The sequence below is a fragment of the Microtus oregoni genome, unplaced genomic scaffold, assembly GCF_018167655.1.
Source record: "Microtus oregoni isolate MIOR12 unplaced genomic scaffold, Mior012 000012F_ref0000307, whole genome shotgun sequence".
NCBI lineage: Eukaryota > Metazoa > Chordata > Mammalia > Rodentia > Cricetidae > Microtus > Microtus oregoni.
The window spans coordinates 22299694-22323512 of NW_024543071.1; the positions used below are offsets into that span (position 1 = coordinate 22299694).

At 43.8% G+C, this 23819-nt stretch overlaps 1 protein-coding gene across 1 annotated transcript in view; it reads right to left on the reverse strand.

The window, feature by feature from the left end:
• Positions 1-1533: 1533 nt before the first annotated feature.
• The window catches only part of Plce1 (phospholipase C epsilon 1), a 142496-nt gene continuing 120210 nt past the window's right edge, over positions 1534-23819 (reverse strand). Inside the window, exons 24-33 of the mRNA XM_041661310.1 lie at positions 22518-22805; positions 17127-17290; positions 15439-15700; positions 14339-14457; positions 13225-13353; positions 10916-11125; positions 4439-4600; positions 3256-3474; positions 2698-2920; positions 1534-1941 (exon numbers count right to left, since the gene is read on the reverse strand). Of these exons, the coding sequence (XP_041517244.1) occupies positions 2732-2920; positions 3256-3474; positions 4439-4600; positions 10916-11125; positions 13225-13353; positions 14339-14457; positions 15439-15700; positions 17127-17290; positions 22518-22805 (1742 nt within the window). The 3' untranslated portion in view covers positions 1534-1941; positions 2698-2731. The remainder of the gene's footprint in view (positions 1942-2697; positions 2921-3255; positions 3475-4438; positions 4601-10915; positions 11126-13224; positions 13354-14338; positions 14458-15438; positions 15701-17126; positions 17291-22517; positions 22806-23819) is intronic.

Genomic DNA, 23819 nt, shown 5'->3' on the forward strand with positions numbered 1-23819 from the left:
GTGCTCAGCAGCACACCAGGCACTTAAAAGTAAGAGTGAAATGGCCTTGGTCCTCCTGCATCTTTGATGCCAGGTCAGGAAATTCATAGATTAAAAATGCAGCGTTACCCAGCCCAGTGTCAGAATCATTTGATCTCCTTCATTTATAGAAACTTGATAAAATGTCTCCAGGATTTGTTTTAAAAATGCGGCAGTGCTGTGCACTTGTTACAGACCTATTCCTTTATTTCAAAGAGAACCGTTAGTGTCGTGCAACTGCCAAAATGAGAATAGTCTGAGTTTTGTTGGCAAGAGGACGGTGGCGCAGCGGGACTCTTCCACCGACATGAAAGCTCTGCAGTGTATTCTTGACAGGTCTCCTTTTAGAATGTGCAAAGAAGGGATTTTATTCATTCTATAATTGGTAAAAGAAACTCTCCAAGCAAAAGTCAGGATTTTTAGTGTGCTTTATAATTTGAAGAAAAATGTCTTCAAATGGAACGATGCCAATAAGAAGATAAAATGTAGGCTTTACTCTGAAGGAACACCTATTTCAGTCAGGTAAGTCACAATGTGCTTTGTTTCAAGAATGAGAAGAATCCATTGCACTTAGTTGACTTTGCTGGTTTTTCGTTTTGTTTTTCGTTTTTCAAGACAGGATTTCTCTGTGTAACAGTTCTGGCTGTCCTGCAGCTTACTTTGTAGATCAGGCTGGCCTCGATCTCAGAGAGACCCACCTGCCTCTGCCTCACAAGTGCTTGGATTATAGGTGTGCACCACAACCGCCCAGCTAGTTGACAGTTTTGTGATGGGCAGTTTTATAAATAATTTACATCAGATGGCGAGTGTGACTCGGATCCGTGGCTCTTCAGTAAATCAGACGCCATTGCACTAGATGTCTAGCACTTTTCATGCTCAAATGTTTTATTTTTAGGAAGTCTTGAAATAGATTGAACTAATGCTTGTAACCATAGCAATATCAAGAAAGCTATGTCTAATAAATATACAAGTACAGTGTCAGTACAAACATTGCAAAATAAATAAGTCTACTTTAAACATCAACTTAATCTGCTTTTGCTTTTTAAAAATGATTAGTCTTATTAAGACGTCACAACTCAGTAGATATTAAATTGTACATCATTCTAAATTCATTTTGTGAGAACTGAAATTGGAACAATCTGTGGGCATATGAATACTAGCTTTTGAAAAAAAGAATGTTTCTATTTGCAAAACGGCAGCCTAAAGAGTGCACCTTGGCACACAATATAGGAACGAATTTGAATAATTGTTAACAAACCTTACAGGACATATTTACATTTCCAGTGCCCTAGGCTTCCACTTCTCATTAAACCTATGGCCAGTTCTCGAGGTTTTCCAATCTCTGTGCCTCTGGTTCCCAGTTCTCCACGTTGGGTCAGCCAGCTGGTCCTTGGGCCAAGTTCATGTGTTTTTGTATGACCCTTAACCTTAAGAATAGCTTTTACAATCTTAAGTGGTTGGAACACTTGAAAGATTTGTGATACGTGAAAATGATATGAAATTCCAATTCATGTGTCCATAAATAAAATTTTATTTTCAGTCATGTTCATTCTTGTACCTGTTGTCAGCAGCTGCCTTTGCACTCCTGTGACAGAACTGAGTCAAAGCCAGCCGAAGCCGTATGGCCCCGACCCTAAAATGTGTACCGCCTGTCCCTTTACAGATGACGCTGGTTGCCTTAAGCTTGGGCCTGGCTTTTCCACCTGTAACATCTGCGCAATGCCCTGCGTGTCCTTGCTTCATTCCTCAGGAAGTCAGCTGGCAGCCCTGTGCCTCTCTGCTTGTCCTCCGCATGTTCCTCACATTAGGTGTGAAGAGGGCAGGAGTTGAGAAACCATCACTTTGCAGTTTCCATGTGATGGAAGTAAAGTATGTTTTCTCCGCCATGTTCATTCTTCAGCGCTTCTCACCAAGGATCTTCACCTGTAACATCCACAGGAGCTTATTAGTGGGTTGAACACAAAGAAGCACAATATTTACAGCCTACCCAGGTTCAGTTGTTCAGCTACAGAAGCCCACAGCTCTCATGGCTAGTTTTGAAGGAATCACTTTCTACAATGCAGTGTTAAAACACAGTGTCCATTGAAGGTAGAACAATGTTAATTCTGTCATGACACACATTTCTTTTTTTTTTCTAGACTTTATTGTTAATTGAGCGATATGTTTATTTCCCACTTCCCTTCCTTCGTCCCCTCTCCCCTTCCACACCCTCCCACCACCACCTCCACTCCCAATTTACTCAGCAGATCTTGTCTTTTAGACAAAGCAAAGAATAACCAGCCTACAGTCCACAACCCCAGAGTACCTAAACAACAAAGAAGAGGAAGGAGAAAAAGACAAGATTTTTTTTTTAATGATTTATTTTTAGTTTGTGTACATTGGTGTTTTGCCTGCATGTGTGTCTGTGTGAGGGTGTTGGAACCCCTGGAATTGGAGCGATAGGCAGTTGTGAGCTTCCATTGTGGGTGCTAGGAATTGAACCTGGGTCTTCTGGAAGAGCTTTTAACCTCTGAGCCGTCTTTCCAGCCCCAGGAATACCACATATAATTTCAGAGCCCAGGTACTGTGTTGAGGTACCATTTCCACCTTCATGGAACAAGCCCCTTGAAAAGACACGAGGCTCCCATCCTGTGTTACAAAGTACTTTCTGTTGAATCTTGTTTCAAACTGCTACAGTACCTTAATATACCTGAGTCAAACACGCTGCCCTCCGTCACTGCTGGTGACCCGCTGCGTCACTGGGGGACAAGGCACTCACAGGTCTCTCCTCCTTGACCTGGACACTTTCTGAGGCCACAAGCTGAGGAGGCGAGGTGAGTCCTCGGGGCTGCTTAGTGGACTTAGTGAGTTTCTTGAGTTCACTTGCAAAGGAGATGCCCCTCCTTTTATCTTCTCGGGATGCCTACATAGAATAAAAGAAAACCTTTGATGGAAATGTAAACCCAGGCTCCTGAGTCCCATGGCATTCTCAGAGAGGAAGTATGTACTCCTTTGTACTTCTTGTACAAAGTAAAGATTTGGGCAGACAGGCCAAAGGCCTCTATCCCAAGATCTTTTAGCCACACAAGAGCATGATGCTTTTTGTCTTTTCTCCCCTCAGAGTGAAAACAAAATAATTACCTTCCAACTACTCGACTTACAAACTTTCTAGAGATTTCACCGGTTCCCAGATTGAATTGATATGATGCGACTGACCATTGAGAATTTATACAGACGGCAAAGTCACTTTCATGTTACCTGAACCTGCTCCTTTAGCTTTAGGATGAATTTCCCTGCACCTTTCCACTTGCTTTGGGCTTGAAACACACACTCTTGGTCCAAAAGGATCCTCTGCGAGGGCTTTGGAGCAGAAGACTTCTTATTGGGTACATCTTTCATCACCTCTTCCAAAAGCACATAGTCGCCTGGGTTGGGGTTGTTCAGGATGCTGTAGGAATATTTGGCTTTGCATAACGTCTGAAAGATAAGTTAGGGTCAGTTTAGTCAAGCGTCTCCCACGTTTGCATCCCTCCTGGGTGAAATTTTAAGGTGGGAAAGTGGCTCAGACTCTGAGCGATGGGAAAGGTTTTCAAATCTGGTCCCTCAGTGCCTCGCTTTCATTTGAGTTGCTATGGCTTAGAACACTCATCAGGCTACCTCACTTGGCTTCCAAATGGTCCGACGTCAGACACAGGAGGAGCATTTACTCAACAGAAAAGAATCTGAGCTGCCCCCCCCCCCCCCCGGCATACCCGCCAAAAGAAGTTTGTCAGCACACTGTAAGTCAGACACAGCCCTGAGTGAGTAAGGGATAGAGCCGGGATTGAACCCTCAGCCGTGTGATCAGGGGTCTGTGCTGTTTGCCATGCGATATCACTTCTCAAGCAGGGGTTCAATGAATGCAAACCTTGAGGAGGGCATGAGGAACAGTTCTCTGAAATCATGTTTTAAAAGCAGCCTGACCTAGAGGAAAGGATTTGGTCAACAATCAAGAGTTGGCCTTCTCCTTGTGTTCTGTGGCATCTTTCAGAGATGGTCATTTGGTATTTACTTATCTGTTTCTGGGGTAATTTCTGCAATGTCACCTCCTAAACCCATTATCAGCAGAGATCCAAGCTCACTGTAGATGTTAGCTAAATATCTGTTGCACACTGAGCAGCTATTTCCCATCCTTAAGAGACATATTCCCCTATCCAGCTCCCCATTGCCGAGCCTCACTCACAAATGAACTGTCAATACCCACATGGTTTGTTCCAGTCATTTATATCAATAAGGGGCATGGAGTGAGGAAAGGAGAGACTCTTTGTGGCCCAGAACCCCGTGCCTGCCAGGCCAGAGAAGTCCAGAGCCCCGTGCCTGCCAGGCCGGAAGCCCAGAACCCCGTGCCTGCCAGGCAGGCAGTATCTCTGAACTGCACCTTGGTCCCCAAGGAGAATTTTACCTGCTGAATGACATCCTGTGCAGTGCTGACTCGGGGGGCTTTGATGACAGTTCGGGGTTGCTCTGGAGAGACATCATGAACGTGGACAAAGAAACTCTCTTCCTCCGAGCTCAAGACCGTCACCTCTTTGTCATCTTGGACAATGCTTTTCTCTTCTAGGGTCTATATATTTTTTTTTAAAAAGGAAAACATGAGTAATTGGTAAGATGATTCAGAAGACAAAAAAATTCTAGTAAAAAATTTGAGTTGTATCTTGGTATTGTGAAAAACATCACCTTAGTTGGATAGTTCATACATTAGCTAGTAGTTCATACTCTATACTAAAAAGATGTACCTGCTTGTGAGGAGAAGAAAGGCTTGATGCTGACACACACATAGAATAAACCAGTTTATAAGTGCCTGTTAGCTGTGGATTTTGAGAGACCAAATCAATTACAAACTTTTAGAAAGAAAATATACTGAAAGCCCAGTAAGAACACAGTAGGCTCCATTGAAGGGAAGTTTATTCCCCAAACACCATTAACATTTAAGGAATATTAGACACGGGAGCTGGTGAGATGGCTCAGCGGGTGAAGGTGCCTGGTATGCAAGCCCGATGACGTGTGTCCAGTCCGTGGGCTGTGTGTAAATGTGGAAGGCAAAAACCAAATGCACGTTTTCCTCTGATCTCCACCCACATGCTGTGGCGCACGTGCCCCTTCCCCCTCTTCCCCTCCCCCCCCCCCTCATTTCAAGGTACAAAAAAGAAATACTAGACATGGAACAGGAAACATGGCATACTCACCCAGGTGGGCTAAGCAAAGCCCACAGTGAGAAGGCCAAACAATGGCTGCAGGTAAGCCACACTTCGGTGGATAGAATTCCCAATACTATGAGAATTATTATCAGGCTAATTGGATTTGGATAAATTTGAGTGAAATCCAATTTCCCTCTCTCTTGTATGCATCATCTTTACAAAAGGTTTCTTTATTTAATTTATGCATCTCTGCTTGTGTACTACATGAGTGCAGGACCTTTGGAGGTCAGAAGAAAGTGTTGGAGCCCTGGACCTGGAGTTACAGGTAGTTATGAACCACCATGAGGGTAGTGAGTGGGAGCTGAGCCTGAGTCCTCTTCAGTAGCAGTGCTGGCTTTTTACTGCTGAGCCATCTCTCTAGTTCCCTACTTTCATTTTATTAAAAAAATCGAAATGGACTGGAAAAATAGCTCAGCAGTTAAGGGTACTGGCTGCTCTTCCAGAGGAGCAGGGTGTGATTCTCAGTACCCACATGATGGCTCACAGCCATCTGTAACTCCACTTCCAAGAAATATCCAATGATGTCTTCTGGTCTTCACGGGCACTAGGCATGTATTTGGAAACAGATATATGTGTAGGAAAAACAACCAAATGCATAAAAAACTTTTCCCAACAGTCAATGTTGTGAAAGTGTCATATATCAATCTGTTGATTTCATTGGTTAAGTAATAAAGAAACTGCTTGGCCTCATAGCTTAGAACATAGGTGGGTGGGGTAAACAGAACAGAATGCTGGGAGGAAGAGGAATTGAGCTCAGACTCGATAGCTCTGCTCTCCTGGGCAGACGCGATCAATGCAGCTGTTGTTAGGTGGTGTATCCCTGTGAACATCATCCATGGATACATAAGTGCATCTTCCAGCGTGTGAATAGACAGACACAAAATCCTGGAATTGTGTGGATAGGGTTATGATATATATAATCTTCTTCCATTTATCAGCCCCCCCCCCCCCTCTTTTGAGACAGAGTCTCTCCGTGTAGCCCTGGCTGTCTTGGAACTCAATCTATAGACCAGGCTGGCCTCGAACTAAGAGATCCTTCTGCCTTTGCCTCCCAAGTGCTAGAATTAGAGGTGTGCACCATCACTGCCTGGCTGCACCATTTTCAAACGACAACAGTTTAAAGTTATAGTCTACAAGAAAGTGTACACAGGAAAAGAGAGACAGAGGCGATAGTAGGCGACCCTATCAGATGTCAAGACTTCATGTAGGAAATTCTATTCCCAGCATTCTTGTAACCTGATCGCCACAGACAGACTACAGAAATGATGCTAATTAGCCAGAAGAATTCAAGGTTTGCTGTCACTGGCCTGCAAGTGTCTGCTGATCCCATCACTCAGAGGATTGCTCCCGTTGATACTTAAGTCAGACTGGGAAACTACCACCAGGTGGTGCCAAACTGACTGAGCCTGGAAAGGATCTGCGCGAGCTTCTTTCAGAAACCTGAAGTCACAACCCATACAGCTTACGTGACCTGAGTTTCCGACTTTGCTCAACCTAACAGTGGAGGTGGAGCAGTAAAAGGTGTTTTGCTGGGCTGTCAACATAGCCTACTTGGTGAGATCCAAATCCTGTGAGAGATCCTGTCTCAAAGAAAACAAGGCAGATGACTTCTGAAGAATACGTGTGGTGGTTCTCTGGCCTCCACATGCACAACTGTACATATGAGCGCGTGCGCGCGCACACACACACACACACACACACACACACACACACACACACACAGAGGAAAATTCTAAGTTGCTTCATAAGATCAGCAAGAATGCATATTTTCCTAGGTGTGGTGGTGCGCACACCTCTAACCCTAGCACTAGGAAGGCAGAGACAGGTGAATCTCTGTGAGTTCAAGGCCAGTCTGGTCTACATAGCAAAGTCTACATAGCTAGTCAGAGCTACATAGTGAGACACTGTCTCAAGAAAAATTTATGGTTTTTTTTGTTAGTTTTCCTGTGTGTGTGTGTGTGTGTGTGTGTGTGTGTGTGTGTGTGTGTGTTTGTGTATGGAGGCCAGAGGTCGACATTAGGCATCTTCCTCTGTCGCTCTCTCACTGAACCTGTAGCCTGAGGATTCTGTACAGCTGGCTGGTCAGACAGCTCTCAGGATCTGTCTGTCTCAGCACCTCCATGATGGGTTACAGATACACCACTGTACTTGCTACTTTTATGGGTGACTCGAACTTGGGTTCTCTGTAAGAGCAGTATGTGCCTTAACTGCTGAGCCATCTCTCCAGCCCTTTATTTATTTTTGAGACAGGTTCATAAAGACGAGGTTAGCCTCAAATTTTCTATGTGGCTGAGGCTGACCTTATTCTTCTGCTTCCATGGCCCAAGTGACAGAATACAGAATACACCAAGCTCTTTTATTTTAAAATTAATTTTTAGGCTTAGTACATAAAGTAATGGAGTCCATGGTAGAAGAGAGTGTGTCATTTTTGAACCTTAGAACATTATTTAGAGTTTCTTTTCTTTCTTTTTTTCCTTTTTGAGATATAGTCCCTCTATGTGAGTTTGAGGACAGCCTGGTCTACGGAGATTCTCCTGCCTCTGCCTCCTGAGTGCTGGGAATAAACAGATGCACCATCATACATGCAAGAGTTCATTTACTTTTAAAGGTATTTTTTGCCTTAGATGGTGAATAGAGAAAACAACAGTGGCCTCAATGAAACACTTTTTAACTAAGCTTTCCCTACATACTGCACACATATGCACTTTATGATCACTTGGAGAGGATAACCTGCTGCTGTTTCCAGATTTTACAGGCCAGGCTAGCAAGTCACAGAAGTTAGGTGATGTGAATGCAGGTAGAGGATACACTGCCTAGAACATCAGAAGAGTATAACAGGCAGGGAGAAGAACGGAGAAGTTACCAATAGAACCTGGAAATATTTTTTTTTTTTTTTTTTTTGAGACTGGGTCTCTACATAGCCCTGGCTGTCCTGGAACTCAAGAAGCAGACCAGGTTGATTTTGGACTCACAGAGATCTGCCTGTCTCTACTCAAGAGAGTCTACTGGTATTAAAGGTGTGCACCACCATGCCCAGACAAACGGCTTGTAGAGATGATTAGTTTTACCCTATAAAAATAAATGCAAATCTTTGTAGTGATGATAGTGCCCTCTAGCATTCAATAATTAACGAGATATTAATTAATGAAATAGTAAGTATAAGGATCAGTAGATACTGAAACACAGCACCCTTGGGCAAGCTAGGTATTTGCTTTAGTGCTATGTATCACCTCTGGCCCTAATAAATATTTATGAGGCATCACTGCACCAGGCAAACCTAAATCACCAAATATGACTCGTTTTCCTTTGACATATATTTCAGTCATAAAAACCTCCTCTCCACAAAGGTATGTGAAGGAGAACTACTACAGTCTACTCACCAGGAAAAGCCTGAGAAATCCCTAGTGATTTACCTTCCCTCTCCTTCAGACTGCTGCTCTCCCCGCGAGTTCTATTAAGCATCCATTCCAGAAGGCTTTACTGCCCGCTGTCACATACATTAGGCTACACACTGGCATCATAAACTCCTCTGTCTTTCCACCTACATAACGAAGTCCATGCTGATTGCCCCCTGTTGCCTCCCATAGCACAGGTCTGTGGGTAATCCTCAGGGGCTGAGAGTGAAATTCCTGCCTTGGCAGCAGAGGATGGCAGAAAGTGCATCAAGTCACAGCCACAAGGCTCGTTCTTTCTGTCATGACCCCACCATTGTTTTAACGCTTCTGAATCTTAGTTTCCTTTTGCACAAAAGATTCCTATTACATAATGAGGACACAGAAAACGGGTGTTTGAGCCCATTCAATTCTCTAAAGTTTAACTTATTTACTGAAACTGCCACTTAGGGCCTACTTTTTTATAGGTAGCTAATTGATGAAGCGAGACATTTATAAACAGGAAAGACTTAGGGAGAAATTAAAGATGGCTTCAAAAGTCTACCTGAGCCCTTTGATGTTTTCCCATAAAGCACTGTGAGCTTAGTCTCTGCCTTCACACACCTGACAGAAAAAGTGAGGAAGATGACCATGTTTCTTTGCTTAAAGCATGACCTTTTATGGTCGGAGGCAAGATTGGAGAAGGAAAGTGGTGGCTCTGAGCCCAGACAGAAGCTGGTGTTGTGTCTGGCTAGCAGGCCATGCTTGCAGTGGCTAACTAGAAAGTGAAAATGGAAGACCTGGTGAGGAGTGCTAGCTCACCTTCCCAGCACACATGTGTTTCTGATGGGCATTCAACTAGTCAAAGCCCTGTTATACACTAAAGACCCTTGACCGGGGGAGGACCCAAAACAGGGTCATGTACACATTGGGTACTTATCAAATATGTGTTTAATTAAATTGTTGAAACACTTTGACTGTTCATCACTTGACTTGTCGCAAGGCCTGATGGTATAAGGCTGGAGCAATGGCTTTATATCCCACTGTAGAAGGGAATAGGAAGGGAGTGGGCACTACCTAGGTTGTTCTGCGAAGAAAACTGCTCCACAGACAATCTCAAACAAGGGTCAACGGATTAGGAGTCAGTATGAAAGTTGCTGTTTACCTTCCTTCCATGGGGACAACCACAGGGTATCAACACATATAAACTTGTACTAATTCTGACTAAGTGTGAGAGATGATCTAGACTATTTTAAAGACACAATGAGCGAATGTAGAAGCCAGAACCTTTCAGATGTTGATGATCCCTTGTCTGAGAAACTTGGGACCCGATGGGCTTCAGATTTTGTCATCTTTCAGATCTGGGAACCTTGGCCCAGACTGTACAAGCTGGATATGCCCGGCTAGGCAAGAGCTTTATCAGACACTAAGAAGAGAGTCAGCAGCTCCTGTGCTACGCAGTGTGGTGGCTCCCCTCACCTGAGCCTTTGCTTTCTATGGTTTAAAAATATTAAGTGGAAAATGCCACCAATAAATAATTCATAAGTTTTTTTTTTTTTTTTTTTTTTTTTTTTGGTTTTTCGAGACAGGGTTTCTCTGTGGTTTTTTTGGAGCCTGTCCTGGAACTAGCTCTTGTAGACCAGGCTGGTCTCGAACTCACAGAGATCCGCCTGCCTCTGCCTCCCGAGTGCTGGGATTAAAGGCGTGCGCCACCACGGCCCGGCAATTCATAAGTTTTAAATCACATGAGTGGAAGAACAATATTTCTTGCTGTTTTTTCTGTCCTGGGAGGTAGAGGTGGTGTAGATGTGGACATGACTCACCTGTGTCCATCACATCCCTATCGGACTACCTGCCCACCAATCTTCACTATCTTGGTGATCAGATCAACAGCCATGGCATCATCACACGTGGATACCAGTGACTGGTGCTATCTGAAGTTTCAGGCATCTATAGGGGAGGACAGCCTAGGCCATTTCCATAGGGCTGCGGGTTTAAAGCAACCCTTACAGCAACAGCTACACACTTACAAATACAGCACAGACTCACAGCGGTGGCCTCGCACAGGAATCCTTTAGGTTCCTTATTCCTTCGTTTTACAAAGGATGTTGCTTTTAGACTGAGAGTCTTCAGTTAGCTATCTGACTATGTGCAAGAAATTAAAACCATTTCCCCATGTTTACTTGAGAAGAATAATCTGAACGAGGTGTCAAAGGCCAGTCATTCAGGATCTCAGGAAGGTATTCGGTGGCTGCTGGCTGATGACACACTGAGCGGTCATCACGCATGCTGAGTCCAGGTGGCACTTACTTCCTGCTGGGACTTTAAGACGATCCTGCCTACGTAGCCTTCTTCTGGGAACCAGCTGTTTAAAATCTGCACGATATCTTCTTCTGGACCCACAGCTCTCTGGAATGGCTGTTTCTTGCACTCACTCTTCTCCTTAGATATAAAATGCTTCTCTTCCATCAGAAAACAGTCTGTGGCGGTGAGTTTGTTGTCTTGGTCTGTCACCAGAATCTAAAGAAGAAGCAAGGGCAGCATTAGGTACATCTCTGAAGAGTGGCACAAACTTAGCACGGGTCTGTTTTCCTAAGCTTCTGACAGGTTTGCTGGGCAGTTTATAAGCGATGCCTACTTGGGAGTGTGGCACAATTCTTTCCAGAGCTGTAATAATTCTTATATGTCCCAAACGGATAGTTTATGCTCACTCTGGGCAAAGGCACAATTTATTTATAAACCCCATACAGCATAACTATTTTTTTCCCACTGCTGCAATGAGAGATTCTATTGAATTAAAACCTCAGGTTTCTTACTCCGTGAACTTGGTTCTTTGAAACATTGCAACAAAGGGCTGATGCAAAGAACCCTGTGCAGCCTGAAAACACCATCTCTTTTTTCACTGTGGAAACAACCATCCTGTCGTGGAAGGCTCACAAGGCTAAGGTCTCATCTGGTAATTCTCCTTTCGGGAGATTCCTGACTCTGTGTCCAAAGAGTTGTTTCTCTGTGGACTCTGGCCTGCACAATCCGATGGAGTGGTTAAGACAGAGCTTTGAAGTTAGTCCTAGGCCTCAGATTTCCATTTAAGACTTATTTGTTTTGACTTGAGAACATCTCAGTGGTAGAGCACTTGCTCAGCTTAGCGTGCATGAGGGAGTGTATCTATAAAATGGGAATGCTCACAGTAACAATCTATTCTTTGGGCTTATGATGGAGGCATTAAGCACCATGCAAGACATTAGGAGCACTCAACAAGTGCCAGCCATCATTAGAGTCTTGCTGGTGTTGTCTTTCTCACTCCTGTCGTATAGATCGCTGATGAAGTGACAGTAATAATGAAGACATCTTCTTGTTCCCTTCCCGTGAGAGGAGGCTGCATGGTGGGAGCCTACTGCCACCACCTGGCATGGATTAAGCCAACACCATCTCTCCAGGTTCCTCAATGATGAAATGGCCATAGTTAATATTTCTCACGTGGCGGGGAAGCACAATGTAAGGTGCTAAGGGTGGTAGGAACAGAAAATTCTCCCAACTCTTATCCCTCTGCTTGAGCCCTTATCCTAAAGCTGCATGCTAGTAATTCCATGGGGGCCAAGGTAAACAATTTGGATCATGCACACATATGCTTCTATAAGAAGGAGTCAGGGTGGCGAGTTTCCAAAGGTTCTCTTGGTGCTGTCATCTCCTCACGAAACTCAACACCCCTTTCTCTCAGCACTGAGGACTCATCTGTTTATTTGAATGGGGTGAAAATATGGTTCTGCTTTCATTAGTGGCTGTGGGAAGTTCCCTTGATTTTATAGACTCTTTGTAGTGATTTGATACTGAACCTTATGAATTAATTGACTAAAAAGCCATCAAGGAAAATAAAACCAAATCTTTGGCAGTAGTTTCTGTTTGGTTGTCTGTAAAATTTGGACCTTAAAGCTGTTTACTATGATGCTACTTAAGTCAGTTATAAAATATTGGGCAAAATGCTGCACTATCCAGATAGATGTGCTCCTAAATGATAGAGATAATTAATATTAATAATATAATAATATTAATATTTATGCACTACTGCTCAAATGGCTTTTAATTCTGCCATGCATCATATGGTTCCTGCTACGTTTCACCATATACATCGACTTTGAAGGAATGCCCAGGGTACTCCTCTTGGTCAGTGCTCTTCTTGGTCTACCCTCAAGGAGTAGTAGTTCTAAAACAGGCTAACGATGAAAGAGTGTGTGGGGAATCTCCTAAGGTTGAGCTAGCCTGTCTAGTGGTACCAAGAACCCTGACACTATTCTTAGGATTTCAAACAATCCAAAGATATGTCAGCAAAGCCAGGAGGACTGTAAATTTAAGGTCAGCTTGGGGGAGTCCTGTCTCAAAATTAAAATAAAAGGTCTGTGGTTGTAGCTCAGTGGTAGAGCACTTGCCTAGCATGCTCAAGGCTGTAGGTTCAAGCCCGACCATGTAAAGATAAACAAACGGACTATAGATAAAGAAATAGAGGATGTATCATCAACATGGACCTTTACGGATTTATGTGAATACATATATGCATATATATTTGCACACACACATACGTTTTGGAGACTGAATTTCTTTAACCATGGGTTCAGTGGACTTGCCTGTTGGAGAAGCTGCTTTGCCTTGGTGCCTCCATTTATAGTGAAAACAGCAAAGGGCTCTGGACCTGGGACACCATGCACGGTGACTCTGTGAGTCTGAGAACATTTCCTCTCTTCAGAATTAAACATCTGTCAATGAAGAGCACATGGTTTTTCGTGCATCCTCAATAACACAGAAGTTCTAGGCTCTATTCAACACAACATTTCTAGGACCCACGTGTAACCTGATGCATGCTGATGCGGTGGTCTCCTCACCAGCCATGAGGAAATCCAGTCACCAGAGTACTAACTTCCTGAAATGACAGCTTCTTTCGAGCATGAGCGGGGATTGCTCTCCTATGAAACACGTGCTGGTTTTCACTTTTTAAAAAAAATATTTATTTATTCATTATGTATACAATATTCTGTCTGTGTATATGCCTGCAGGCCAGAAGAGGGTACAAGATCCCATTACAGATGGTTGTGAGCCACCATGTGGTTGCTGGGAATTGAACTCAGGACCTTTGGAAGAGCAGGCAATGCTCTTAACCTCTGAGCCATCTCTCCAGCCCCCTAGTTTTCACTTTTTAAAAGCTCCTTGGGTGATACAAACGTGAGCCAAGGTTTTTATAGTGTGATGCAAAAAAGAAAAAAAAAAGGAGAAAGGAAGGCAACCCAAGAAAAGAAGGGCAGGGGTACACAGAGAAGAAAGAGAGAGGCAAGGGAGAGAGAGGCAAGAGGAGAAAGCAGGACAATATAAGATGAAGGTGGTCCAAGAAAGTGCCTGAGCCTGTGAACACAGAGGGAAATTGGACACACTGTCACATATATTTTTAATTTCTAGAGGAAGAAAAAATAGAATTAAGCAGTAAATTAGAGCAGTGCCCTTGTTTAAATAAACGACCCCAGCTGAGAGGGGCAAGCCCTGGTCCAGTGGCTCTTCAGCATCACTGGATGTGGAGTCTTAACCAGTGCATTAGGGCGGATATAAGCACCAAGTGTCAGCCATTGGTGTTATCATTTCCATGGCTGCCTAATTAACGACTCCTTGGCCCCTCTGTTGTACCACAGGGGAGTCCCTCGTCAATGTAGCAGTCCTGTAGATGTATGCTGGGTGAAATAAGAACTTAATTACCAAAGAGGCTGGCATGCTACTGCCAGAGGTATTTTCTTCCATCCTTCTGCTGTTGATGAATAGGCTGGAGATTTCCAATATTTCGTTGTGGAGGTTCCGCAGCTGAAGATGTCGATAACCTGGAGGGATGCGGAATTGGGGAAAGCCTGTTAAGCAAGCCCAGCTGAGCTCTACAGATATTTCCATGGACGTCAATCCATTTCCAGAATGGGCAGTGGATGGTAACAGGCAAGCCAGCAGAAATCGTTTCCTGTGAGAGAGAGCTGTCCCCTGGGGGAGGTTCCTGCACTGTCAATGAATAATCAACTTGTCCAGTACTCTTTCTAACTTAGACTCAAATAGGCAATCATTAAACTCAAACGACAAAGAAATAGAGAATCCTGATGGTTTTGACACCAAAGCAGCTACTATCTCTGCTTTACTAAAGGTTAATATCCACTTTAGAAAACCTTTCATTATAAAATATTTTTTTTTTTTTTTTTAAAGATTTATTTATTATGTATACAACATTCTGCCTCCATGTATGCCCGCATGCCAGAGGAAGGCACCAGATCTCATTACAGATGGTTGTGAGCCATCATGTGGTTGCTGGGAATTGAACTCAGGACCTTTGGAAGAGCAGACAGTGCTCATAACCATTGAGCCATCTCTCCAGCCCCCTATAAAATATTTTAATAGCAAGAGATCATATATAAATATAAAATGCAGCAATATGCAGACAGTAAAAATTGTACTGGAGCTGTATGATTATTAATATAGGAAGGTGCGCACTATACACATTAAAAATAGAAAACCAGGAAATCTTAAAACATTAGGATTAGGAGGAAGTCTATTTGCTAATCGTGTATCTCATTGCCATACACATGGGCAGAGGAATAGAGCTTGCGATGGATGCTTATCTAAAGTGATTAGACTGGGGAATGACACACAGATACTCTTGAAACAACTAACTTTTGCTTCTCTGTCCTTCCTCACACTTCTCTAGTAATTGTGAAGCCTTAATTATGGACCCCTGCTGGGAGCCGTGGACTTCTTTGGGGAACAATGCCTGAGAATAGCACTATTGGCTCTCCTTGGGGCAAGACCACCGCAGGCTCTACCTCGTTTTAAAGCTTTGAGTGGAATGATTCTCTGAGCTGTTATTGCCGAACTGTTGTTTTCCACAACTGCAAAACGAAGAAACACAAGGTCTTCAAAGTGAACCCGGAAGAGAAACTGTTCGTTCCACATGGGGTTAAGAGTGTTTCGGTGGATGGGCTTCGTGCGGAAATGGCAGCTGTCCAGCGGCATGCCCAAGACGTCAACCTCGATGCACGAACTTCCGGTGCTGTTACTGGGGCACACGTTTTGGCCAGAGATGATCTGAATAAGGACGATAAAGGATCAAGGTCACAGAGACAGGAGAGAAGCACAGAAACCACCAGTTCTCTTAGCTTCTGTCCACAGAGAACGCTGCAACGGATACGGTGAGTGATTAGTAAAAATCCTTGAACAAACACAGAGATTGTCATCAGGTAATCATGTGGCTAGAAGGCTAGAAAATCCTATTGTGCTTATATCATTCACCTGAACTGAACCTCTCGCTGGACAAAGTTTGAAATATGATAAAAAAGAAACAATGACATGAAATGGCATTTCTTAGATGCCAAGAAGAAAGAAGACCTATTTCATGCAAACAGGAGTTTGCCATTTATTTTCTATTTTAAATGCTGCAGAATTATATTTTACAACTACAAAATCTTCTTCAATAGTTTTGAAGCAAGTCATGGAATACTGCTAACAAAAATTAATTCATAGCTGAATAAAAGAAACAGATGAAATGGGTGTACAATGCTCTAAGTATGGGTCTGAGGAGAAGTCTTATTGTAGATGTGAGGGAGAGTACAGTCAGAGGCATCGGGAATGGTTCAGACTGAACATGGCTGGTAGACTGAACTGGACCATGGGATGAGAGGGGGAGGGGAGAGGGGAAAGCCAGAAGCCAAGAGCCAGGAGAGTGGGAACCAAGGAGAGGCAGCCAAGAGACAAAAAGGGCAAAAGGACCGAGTAGCCAAAGTAGCTAGGTTGTATAGGAATCAGAGAAGCTGGGGATAGGGAAGTCCAGCCTTGGGCTGGAGAGTTTAGGATAGGGGACAGGGTAGACATCTCTGTTGCTGAGAGAGGCTGGCAGACAGCGACCACTTTGCTGTTAATAGGCACCTTAGTTACCATTCTCCCGGGTTTCCGTGAGACCTACAGTAGCCTTCGGTAGAAAGATAAACCAACATTCTACCCTTACTAAAACGGTCTAATACAAAACAGACAACTGCTCTCCCAGCCTAGGGCAAGAGACAAAGTAAGTTAGGTGATGGGAGAACGTGTGAGCAGAGTTATCGCGGGGATTTGGAATGTCATGAGGATACTTCCTTTGGGAAGTGAGGAATGAGATTTAAAGATGGAGAGAAGAAATAACCTCGGTCTCTCTCTCTCTCCCCTCTCTGTTAGCTAAGAGGGAACAAATTTTTGAGGAAGTAGAGGTGACTAATGACCTGCAGTCCACTATTCGAAGGCAGCAATCAGCAATCTGGAGAGTTTTGCCAACCATTTCTAAGACAAAGCAGGAATCAAATCGAATAATTCCACCTGCTTGTCTCAGAAACACAGAGTCTGTGACAGTGTGCCAACCTCAGCCACTGCTTTCTGAGAAACAAGAAATTATTGTGGGAACCTGCATGCTCTGAAACACGAGCAGTTCATATTTCTCCCAGAGGCTTACGTGTTACATGGCTCTGGCAACAGGAGTACTCACAGTTAAAGAATAGATAGCTGGGTCCATGTTGTCCAGGTCTCTTTCCAGGGGAGAAAACTTCTGGTACATGGGGCAACTTTTATCCCACAGGACCGGGGGCTTCAAAACGTAACCGCAGCCACCATTTGCCTCAAACATTGCAGCATTTAAATGTAAAGGAAGATCTGCAGAACAAACAAGGCCAAGATTACCCGTTACTTCATGAAGAAGAGACAATTAGCCATTTGCTCTGGGCTGGCTAGTTTTTGTCAACTTGACACAGCTGGAGTTATTTGGGAAGAGGAATCTCAGCTGAGAAAATGTCTCCGTCATATTGCCTGTAGGCAACGCTGTAGGCTATTTCCTTGATGAGTGACGTGGGAAGGCCCAGCCCACTGTGGGTCATGCCACTCCTAGGCAGGTGGTCCTGAGTTGTTTAAGAAAGCTGACTGAGCAAGCCTTGGAAAGCAAGCCAGTGAGGCATGTTCCCATATTGCCTCTGCTTCACTTCTTGCCTTGAGTTCCTGTCCTGACTTCCCTCGGTGTGAAGGAGTGTGAACTGGGAGCTGTAAGCAGAAACATACCCTTTTATTCACCGTGCTTTTGGTCATGGTATTTTAGTAACAGACACCCCGAGACACACTCCGTAGCAACTGATGGTTGCTAACTATGTTCCAGCTTGTGTTAGCAGGCCCAGAGGTACAGGGGTGCAGCAGGTAATAGGGATGATGATGATGGTGATGACGATGACGATGATACCTCACCACCACCAGAAAAACCCTTTCCTCATAGTTGCTGGAAATGTCCCATGTTCCAATGCCAAGCTAGGTTCTGCCCTTAAAAACTCCTTTTACAAGGAAAATATCATCACATACATCAGACATCTTGCGTAGAATCCCTTATTTTATGCTGGTTTGGAACAAAAATCATTATTTTGGGAAAGAATCATTCGATTTTCTCATCTATAAATACCAAACCATGCAGATAATTTTACGGCAAATTCTCGCTATTTCAAAAGTAAGATAAAATGTGAAAATCAAAAGTAAGATAAAATCTTAATGATACAAGAAAGAAAAACGGTATTTTGTTGAAATTGTAATTTCAGGCCATAATTCTTTTTAACCTCTCTTTATAGTTAAATATGAAAAAGTCGTGACATATGATTCACATCATTTCCAGTCTCCTCAATCATAAACTTTAGGAACCCTTACAAAGATTTTGAGTGTTTTGTCGCCAGATTTTATTTGGCGCAGTTTTTGATGAATGACTGCACCGTTTCTGGACTCTTCCACGCTCACATGCTCATCTGATGGCTCAGTCTGTATGAACGTGGCCCAAGTGAGCAAAAGGTTTATGAGACACACCTGACAAATGTTCCCGCTGGTAGATTCCTTCCATGTGCCGAATGAACTTTGCTTCATGAGCCGACATCAAGGAAAAGTGCACTAAGTGCGTTTGAACAACAAAGGCTTGGCCCCTACTCTGGTGTCTTGAGTATAAATTTTTTCTACGCATCTGAGGTTGGCCAAGAGCATGTGCAGGAATTCCTGGAGAAGATGTACTAGGCACATCAAGCTCCTTGGGCCTTGGTCTCATCTGTTGAATTGGTGCAAAGCACCCATTTGTCAGGTTCCTTCCAGGGCTGATGTGACTGGACTTCAAGAGGCTGTGCTGTCCCTCCCCTGGCCACTCTGTGACCATGAAACAGACACAGCTAGGGTGGCTGAGGGAGTGAGGCAAACGAGCTCACCTGAGGTGGTTAACTATGAAATGGATATTTACCCAGTTTGGAAACACAGCATCCGTAATCTCAAAATCCAAAACCGGATGCAACTTTATGAGCACCGATCTGACACCACAGTATAAAAATCCCTGTCTGATCTCATCATGATCAGGTGCAGTCAAACAGTCTCTGTCTGCATATATTCAAAAAATCTGAAAGGGGGGACCCCAAACCCACAAAACTTCAAGCTCAAACACTTCTGGCCATAAGCATTTTAGATAAAGGATAACCAATTAACATTCTTAGCAACAGTAACAGTGGCTCAAACTTAACAACTTTAACTTCAGGGTTTGGAGCCAGACCTTCCTAGCACTGTGTCTAACTTAATCACTTTTATTTTATTTTATTTTACTTTTCAAGACAAGGTTTCTCTGTGTAAAAGCCCTGGATGTCCTAGAACTAGCTCTGTAAACCAGCCTGGCCTGGAACTCACAGAGATCCCCCTGCCTTTGCCTCCTGAGTGCTGGGATCAAATGTGTGCACCACCACTGCCTGGCTCTATTAGCTTTTTAAAACTTTTCTTTTTAAGACCATGTAGACCATGTGTAGACCTGTGTAGACCATGCTGGCCTCAAACTCATAGAGACTGGTCTGCTTCTGCCTCAGGGTGGCAGAATTCCAGAGACAGGGATCTGCCTAAGTCTCATTAAGTGTGCCACTTCCAGCTTGTAAAACCCCTAAGGCACCTTTTTTTTATTTAATTTTTTTTTTAAGCTAAAATCCCCTTTGGTACTACAATATGTAAAACTGATTTCTGTGAATCTTCTCAGTTTGAAATGAAGAGGAGCTCAACTCAAATCTAGTCTTCTTATTGTCTCCTCGGGGAGGCCTAATGGTCATCTGCATTTTGGCAACCTGTGTTTGTAACCAAATGCAAGAAAGTACATGAATCAGTCCATCCTGATTGGCCCATCTGAATCAATGACTGTGAGGGCAAATCAGACGTACCACTACCTGCATGGTCTCCTGATGCTAAAAACACTGTGGTAGGCAGATAGATGCTGCACTATGAAAACTGCATATCTAATCCCATAAAGCATAACAAACGCCTTTTAGAAAGTTCTTCTGACTGGGGTTGCAATGCTTACATTCTTGTGGGATCTGTGTATGGAGTGGTATTCATTCTGGCCCAGAGGAAAGAACTGGGTGGAGTGTTGCCAATAGTAACCACAGCTTCACATATGAGCTTTAGGTTTGCAGGCTCAATGGTCACTTTGATTGAGCATGGACCTGCTGATCTCTCCTGACCTTCTTGGAGTTGACAGTGGGCTGGAAGCTTGGGAACGGAGGGTCCTAGTTTCATAGACACCCCTGGAAGACACCAAGCTCCCCTGACATCTACAAAATGGCAAAGTAACTGAGCCCAGTGAGATAAGGAAGCTGCCGGGCACAGGAAGAGTCTTGGAAGATCAGGAGCTTCTTCACCTGGGAATTATTTTGAATAACTGAGAAGTAGTTGTTCTGATATTGATGGCCTAGCTGTCTGGATTCTCAAGCCATAGAGAAAGAAGTACCTGGAAGATGTCAAGTTAGTGTTTGAAACTGTAAGCTACCATCTCAATTAAATGCTTTCCTTTATAAGGGTTGCTATGGTCATGGTGTCTCTTCACAGCAAAAGAAACACTAAATAAGACACCTTTCTTTCCTTCTTTCTTTCTCTTTCGCTCTTTTTTATAATTTATTTACTTTTATTTTATGTACACTGGTATTTTGCCTGCATGTATGCGGGCTGTGTGAGGGACTCAGACGATATGGAACTGGAATTACAGACAGGTGTGAGCTGCCACGTGGGTGCTGGGAACCCCCATTTTTTTTTTTTCTTTAAGTGGCTTCTTGTCAGGTATTTTTGTCACAGTGGGGATTAACTAAAGTGTCAACATGAAAAGTAACAGATCTGGGTCAAAAAACAAACAAACAAACAAAAACCCCCAGACCCATAGGTTCAGATTGCAGTGAGGCTGACCAGGACAGACTGCTTCAGCTCACAGCAACTCATATTTATTGATCATCTACTGTGTACAAAGTGTTGAATGAGACTTCAGTCCCGATCGCATGAATGAAGGCCTGTCTTACAAAGGGACCCGTAGATGCTGCACGTGGCTAGTGCCGTGTACAACAGCAGTGCATGTGAACTGAACCGAGAGGGATCAGAGGAGAGCACTCCTCCTTGGCTGCCAGGCTGTGCAGAGAACCTTGCGGATGGCCACGCAGCAGTCATCTGCGTCCCTTGAGTGGGGCAGCCCCAACAGGTGCTCCCTGCTTGATCTGGGGAGACTGGAGTCTGCAGAGGGGAGTGGAAGGCACTCAGGTTCAGTTTGCGTTGGGAACTGGTGTGTGCTCAAGAGTGGCAGCTTCTTATGTTCCCTTTAGCCAGGGTGCCCTTTGCCATCCTTGGAGCCAGCATGTCTGCGCCAGTCCTGGCACTTCAGGAGCAGGGCACGTCCCAAGCCAGGCGTTCGTACATTTCCTTAAGGAAAGCTTTCTGCTAGCTTTTTCAGTGCATGTAAAAACTTAAGTAGCATAATAGCCCAGGAAACCCTGGACCCAGGGCTACAGACAGAGCCAAGGAGGTGAAGCTCAGGCCACTAGCGACAGAGAAGAAAAGAAAAAGAAAACTTTTACGACTCTGAAAGTATTTTGCCATTATTTCCATTTGTGAGTCCAAATCATCCTGCTTTTACAGCTTATCAAATGCCCTTAAGGAGAGTGAACATTTGAGCCGCGCTTTTCCTGTGCTAGGAGCTTTTTGAGTTGCTGCTGCTTCTACACCGTCCTAGCTACGCTCAGCTGGAAACGGTAAATACGATTGAGGGTGAAATAAAGCATGGCGAATATTGGTAAGCTGGTGTCTCTGGTGTCTGACACCAGAGACAGGCACCTCGCTAACCCGGAGCTAAGAGCTGTGGTCTGATCTCAGCTCCAGGCGAGGCCACACTGTGGTTTCTGGGTCAGCACAGGTTCAGATTTGGGTCACGTGAGATGAGCCGTGGGGCTGCTGGCACCTCCGCTGGTCAAAGGAAAGGCTAGACTTCGCACGAGTTTCTAGGAAACATCACTCATTTTCTTTCAGCACCACATGCAAACAAAATGTCTTATTCCCCAGACTCGCAGAGATCCTGAACTTAATCACTGCAAGGCTCTCGGCAGCCTTGGAACCAAGCATCTGAATCTACTACGTTTTTCTTTGAGACAAGCTCTCTATGTCGCCATCCTTGGGCGTGGCAGCTTTGCCCCTCAGCTTCTGGAGTGCTGGAATTTGAAAGAGGTACGGCGCCACCCTAATCACAGAGCTTCTTTCTGCATTGCTGGAACAAGGGGTTAATTAAGCGATGGTAGGAAATTCCTGCCCTCGTAAAGCTTTAAATTTCAGCTGGCTATAGGTCAATCAGGAGCAGTTTGAGTTTAAAAGGTGCCCTTTAAAAAGAGTCACCGCCCACTTCTCTATCAGATCAACTCCGAAACATCAGGGGCTCAAGCCCTATCAACTTCCTATTTCCCATCCTTTGTCTTCCTCCCCCACAGATGTGTGCCCCAGTCTGGGACTCGATCTCGAGAAAACAGATGTTTATGGGATTGTGTTTGCTGAACATGAGAAGATGAAGAGAGAGGTGAGGACACAGGTCCCTTACCATCCGTCTGGTAGTTGAGGGCTACAAGCTGTATGCCGTGGAGCCAAAACATGATGGGGTTGGGATTGGATGAGTCGATTCGGGTCGCCGCGGGGTAGGTCCTCAGCAGCTGGCAAGCTGTGTGCTGGATCAGTTTCTGAGAATACCTGCGACACAGACGTTTGGCGGCATTTTCATTCAGTGATGAGATATGATAGCATTTGGGAGTTCTAATGATAGCGCTGAGGGACGTGCTTGGGCTGAGTGGAGAAGATTCCTCCCAGGTTTGTCGAATTCCTTCAAAGGAACCTAGACCCCCCGAAAAGATCAGCCTCTGATTAATGTCAAAAACCTCAAAGATTTTAGAAAGAGGAATCTCAACAGCACACCAAATGCACAGATGCAACAAAGAAACAGAGCAGATTACACCTTAAATTTTACTTGTGAGTTAGTTTGCTGCCTTGAACATGGTGGTTATTGAGTTTTAAAATGAGGGTAGCAAGATGGGGTGTGACTCAGTGGTAGGGCTCACACCTAGCATGTACAAGGATCTGGATTTAATTGCCAGCACCAATAAGTAAGTAAGAAAGTATTAAATAAATAAACAAATGAAACAAGTAATAACATAAAGACAGCAACACCAACTTAAATTGGACTTCTGGAAGTCCTTTTGCCTCAGTATATCACTTCTCTGTGGGTAATCTTTACAAACACAAAGTCTGTGTGTAACTGTATAAAACCCACAAGAAAACAAAGCCCCTAAGCAAAACAGATATTCTATCAGTGACATAGATAAGTATTCTTAAAAAAGAAGTAGCACCCAGGCACAGAAGGAGATAAGGCGGGAAAATGTGCAGACAGGTGTGCAACATCTGAGAGCAAGCAAAAAGTTACACAACTCTGTTGGATTGCATCCTGTTCGGATTTTCTTTAAAAGAATTTTATTTTTTCAAATAAATTGTAATGAACATCCCAGTGTTCAACTCTGAGAAACAGCATTAGGGCACTGATAATAGACAGGAACTTTAATCATCTTATGCATCAGCGGGGCTTTTAACTAGGGGGAATTTATTACTTTTGCAATAAAAGGTAATTAGAAATAAAATGATGTATCTTGTGGATAAATGGCACGGTTACAGGAACCGTTTGAACGGTGGAAGGTGCTTCCAGTTTTATTTTTGAAGCAAACAATGTGAGACGGTCTTCAGTTTAAAAAAAATGCTATTTTTAGTGAGTTAAAAGGATAAATTAACAACCAGAAGATATTTATGCTGTACTTGGATAGTGTAAACATCTATGAAAATAAAAGTGAATTTCAAAATT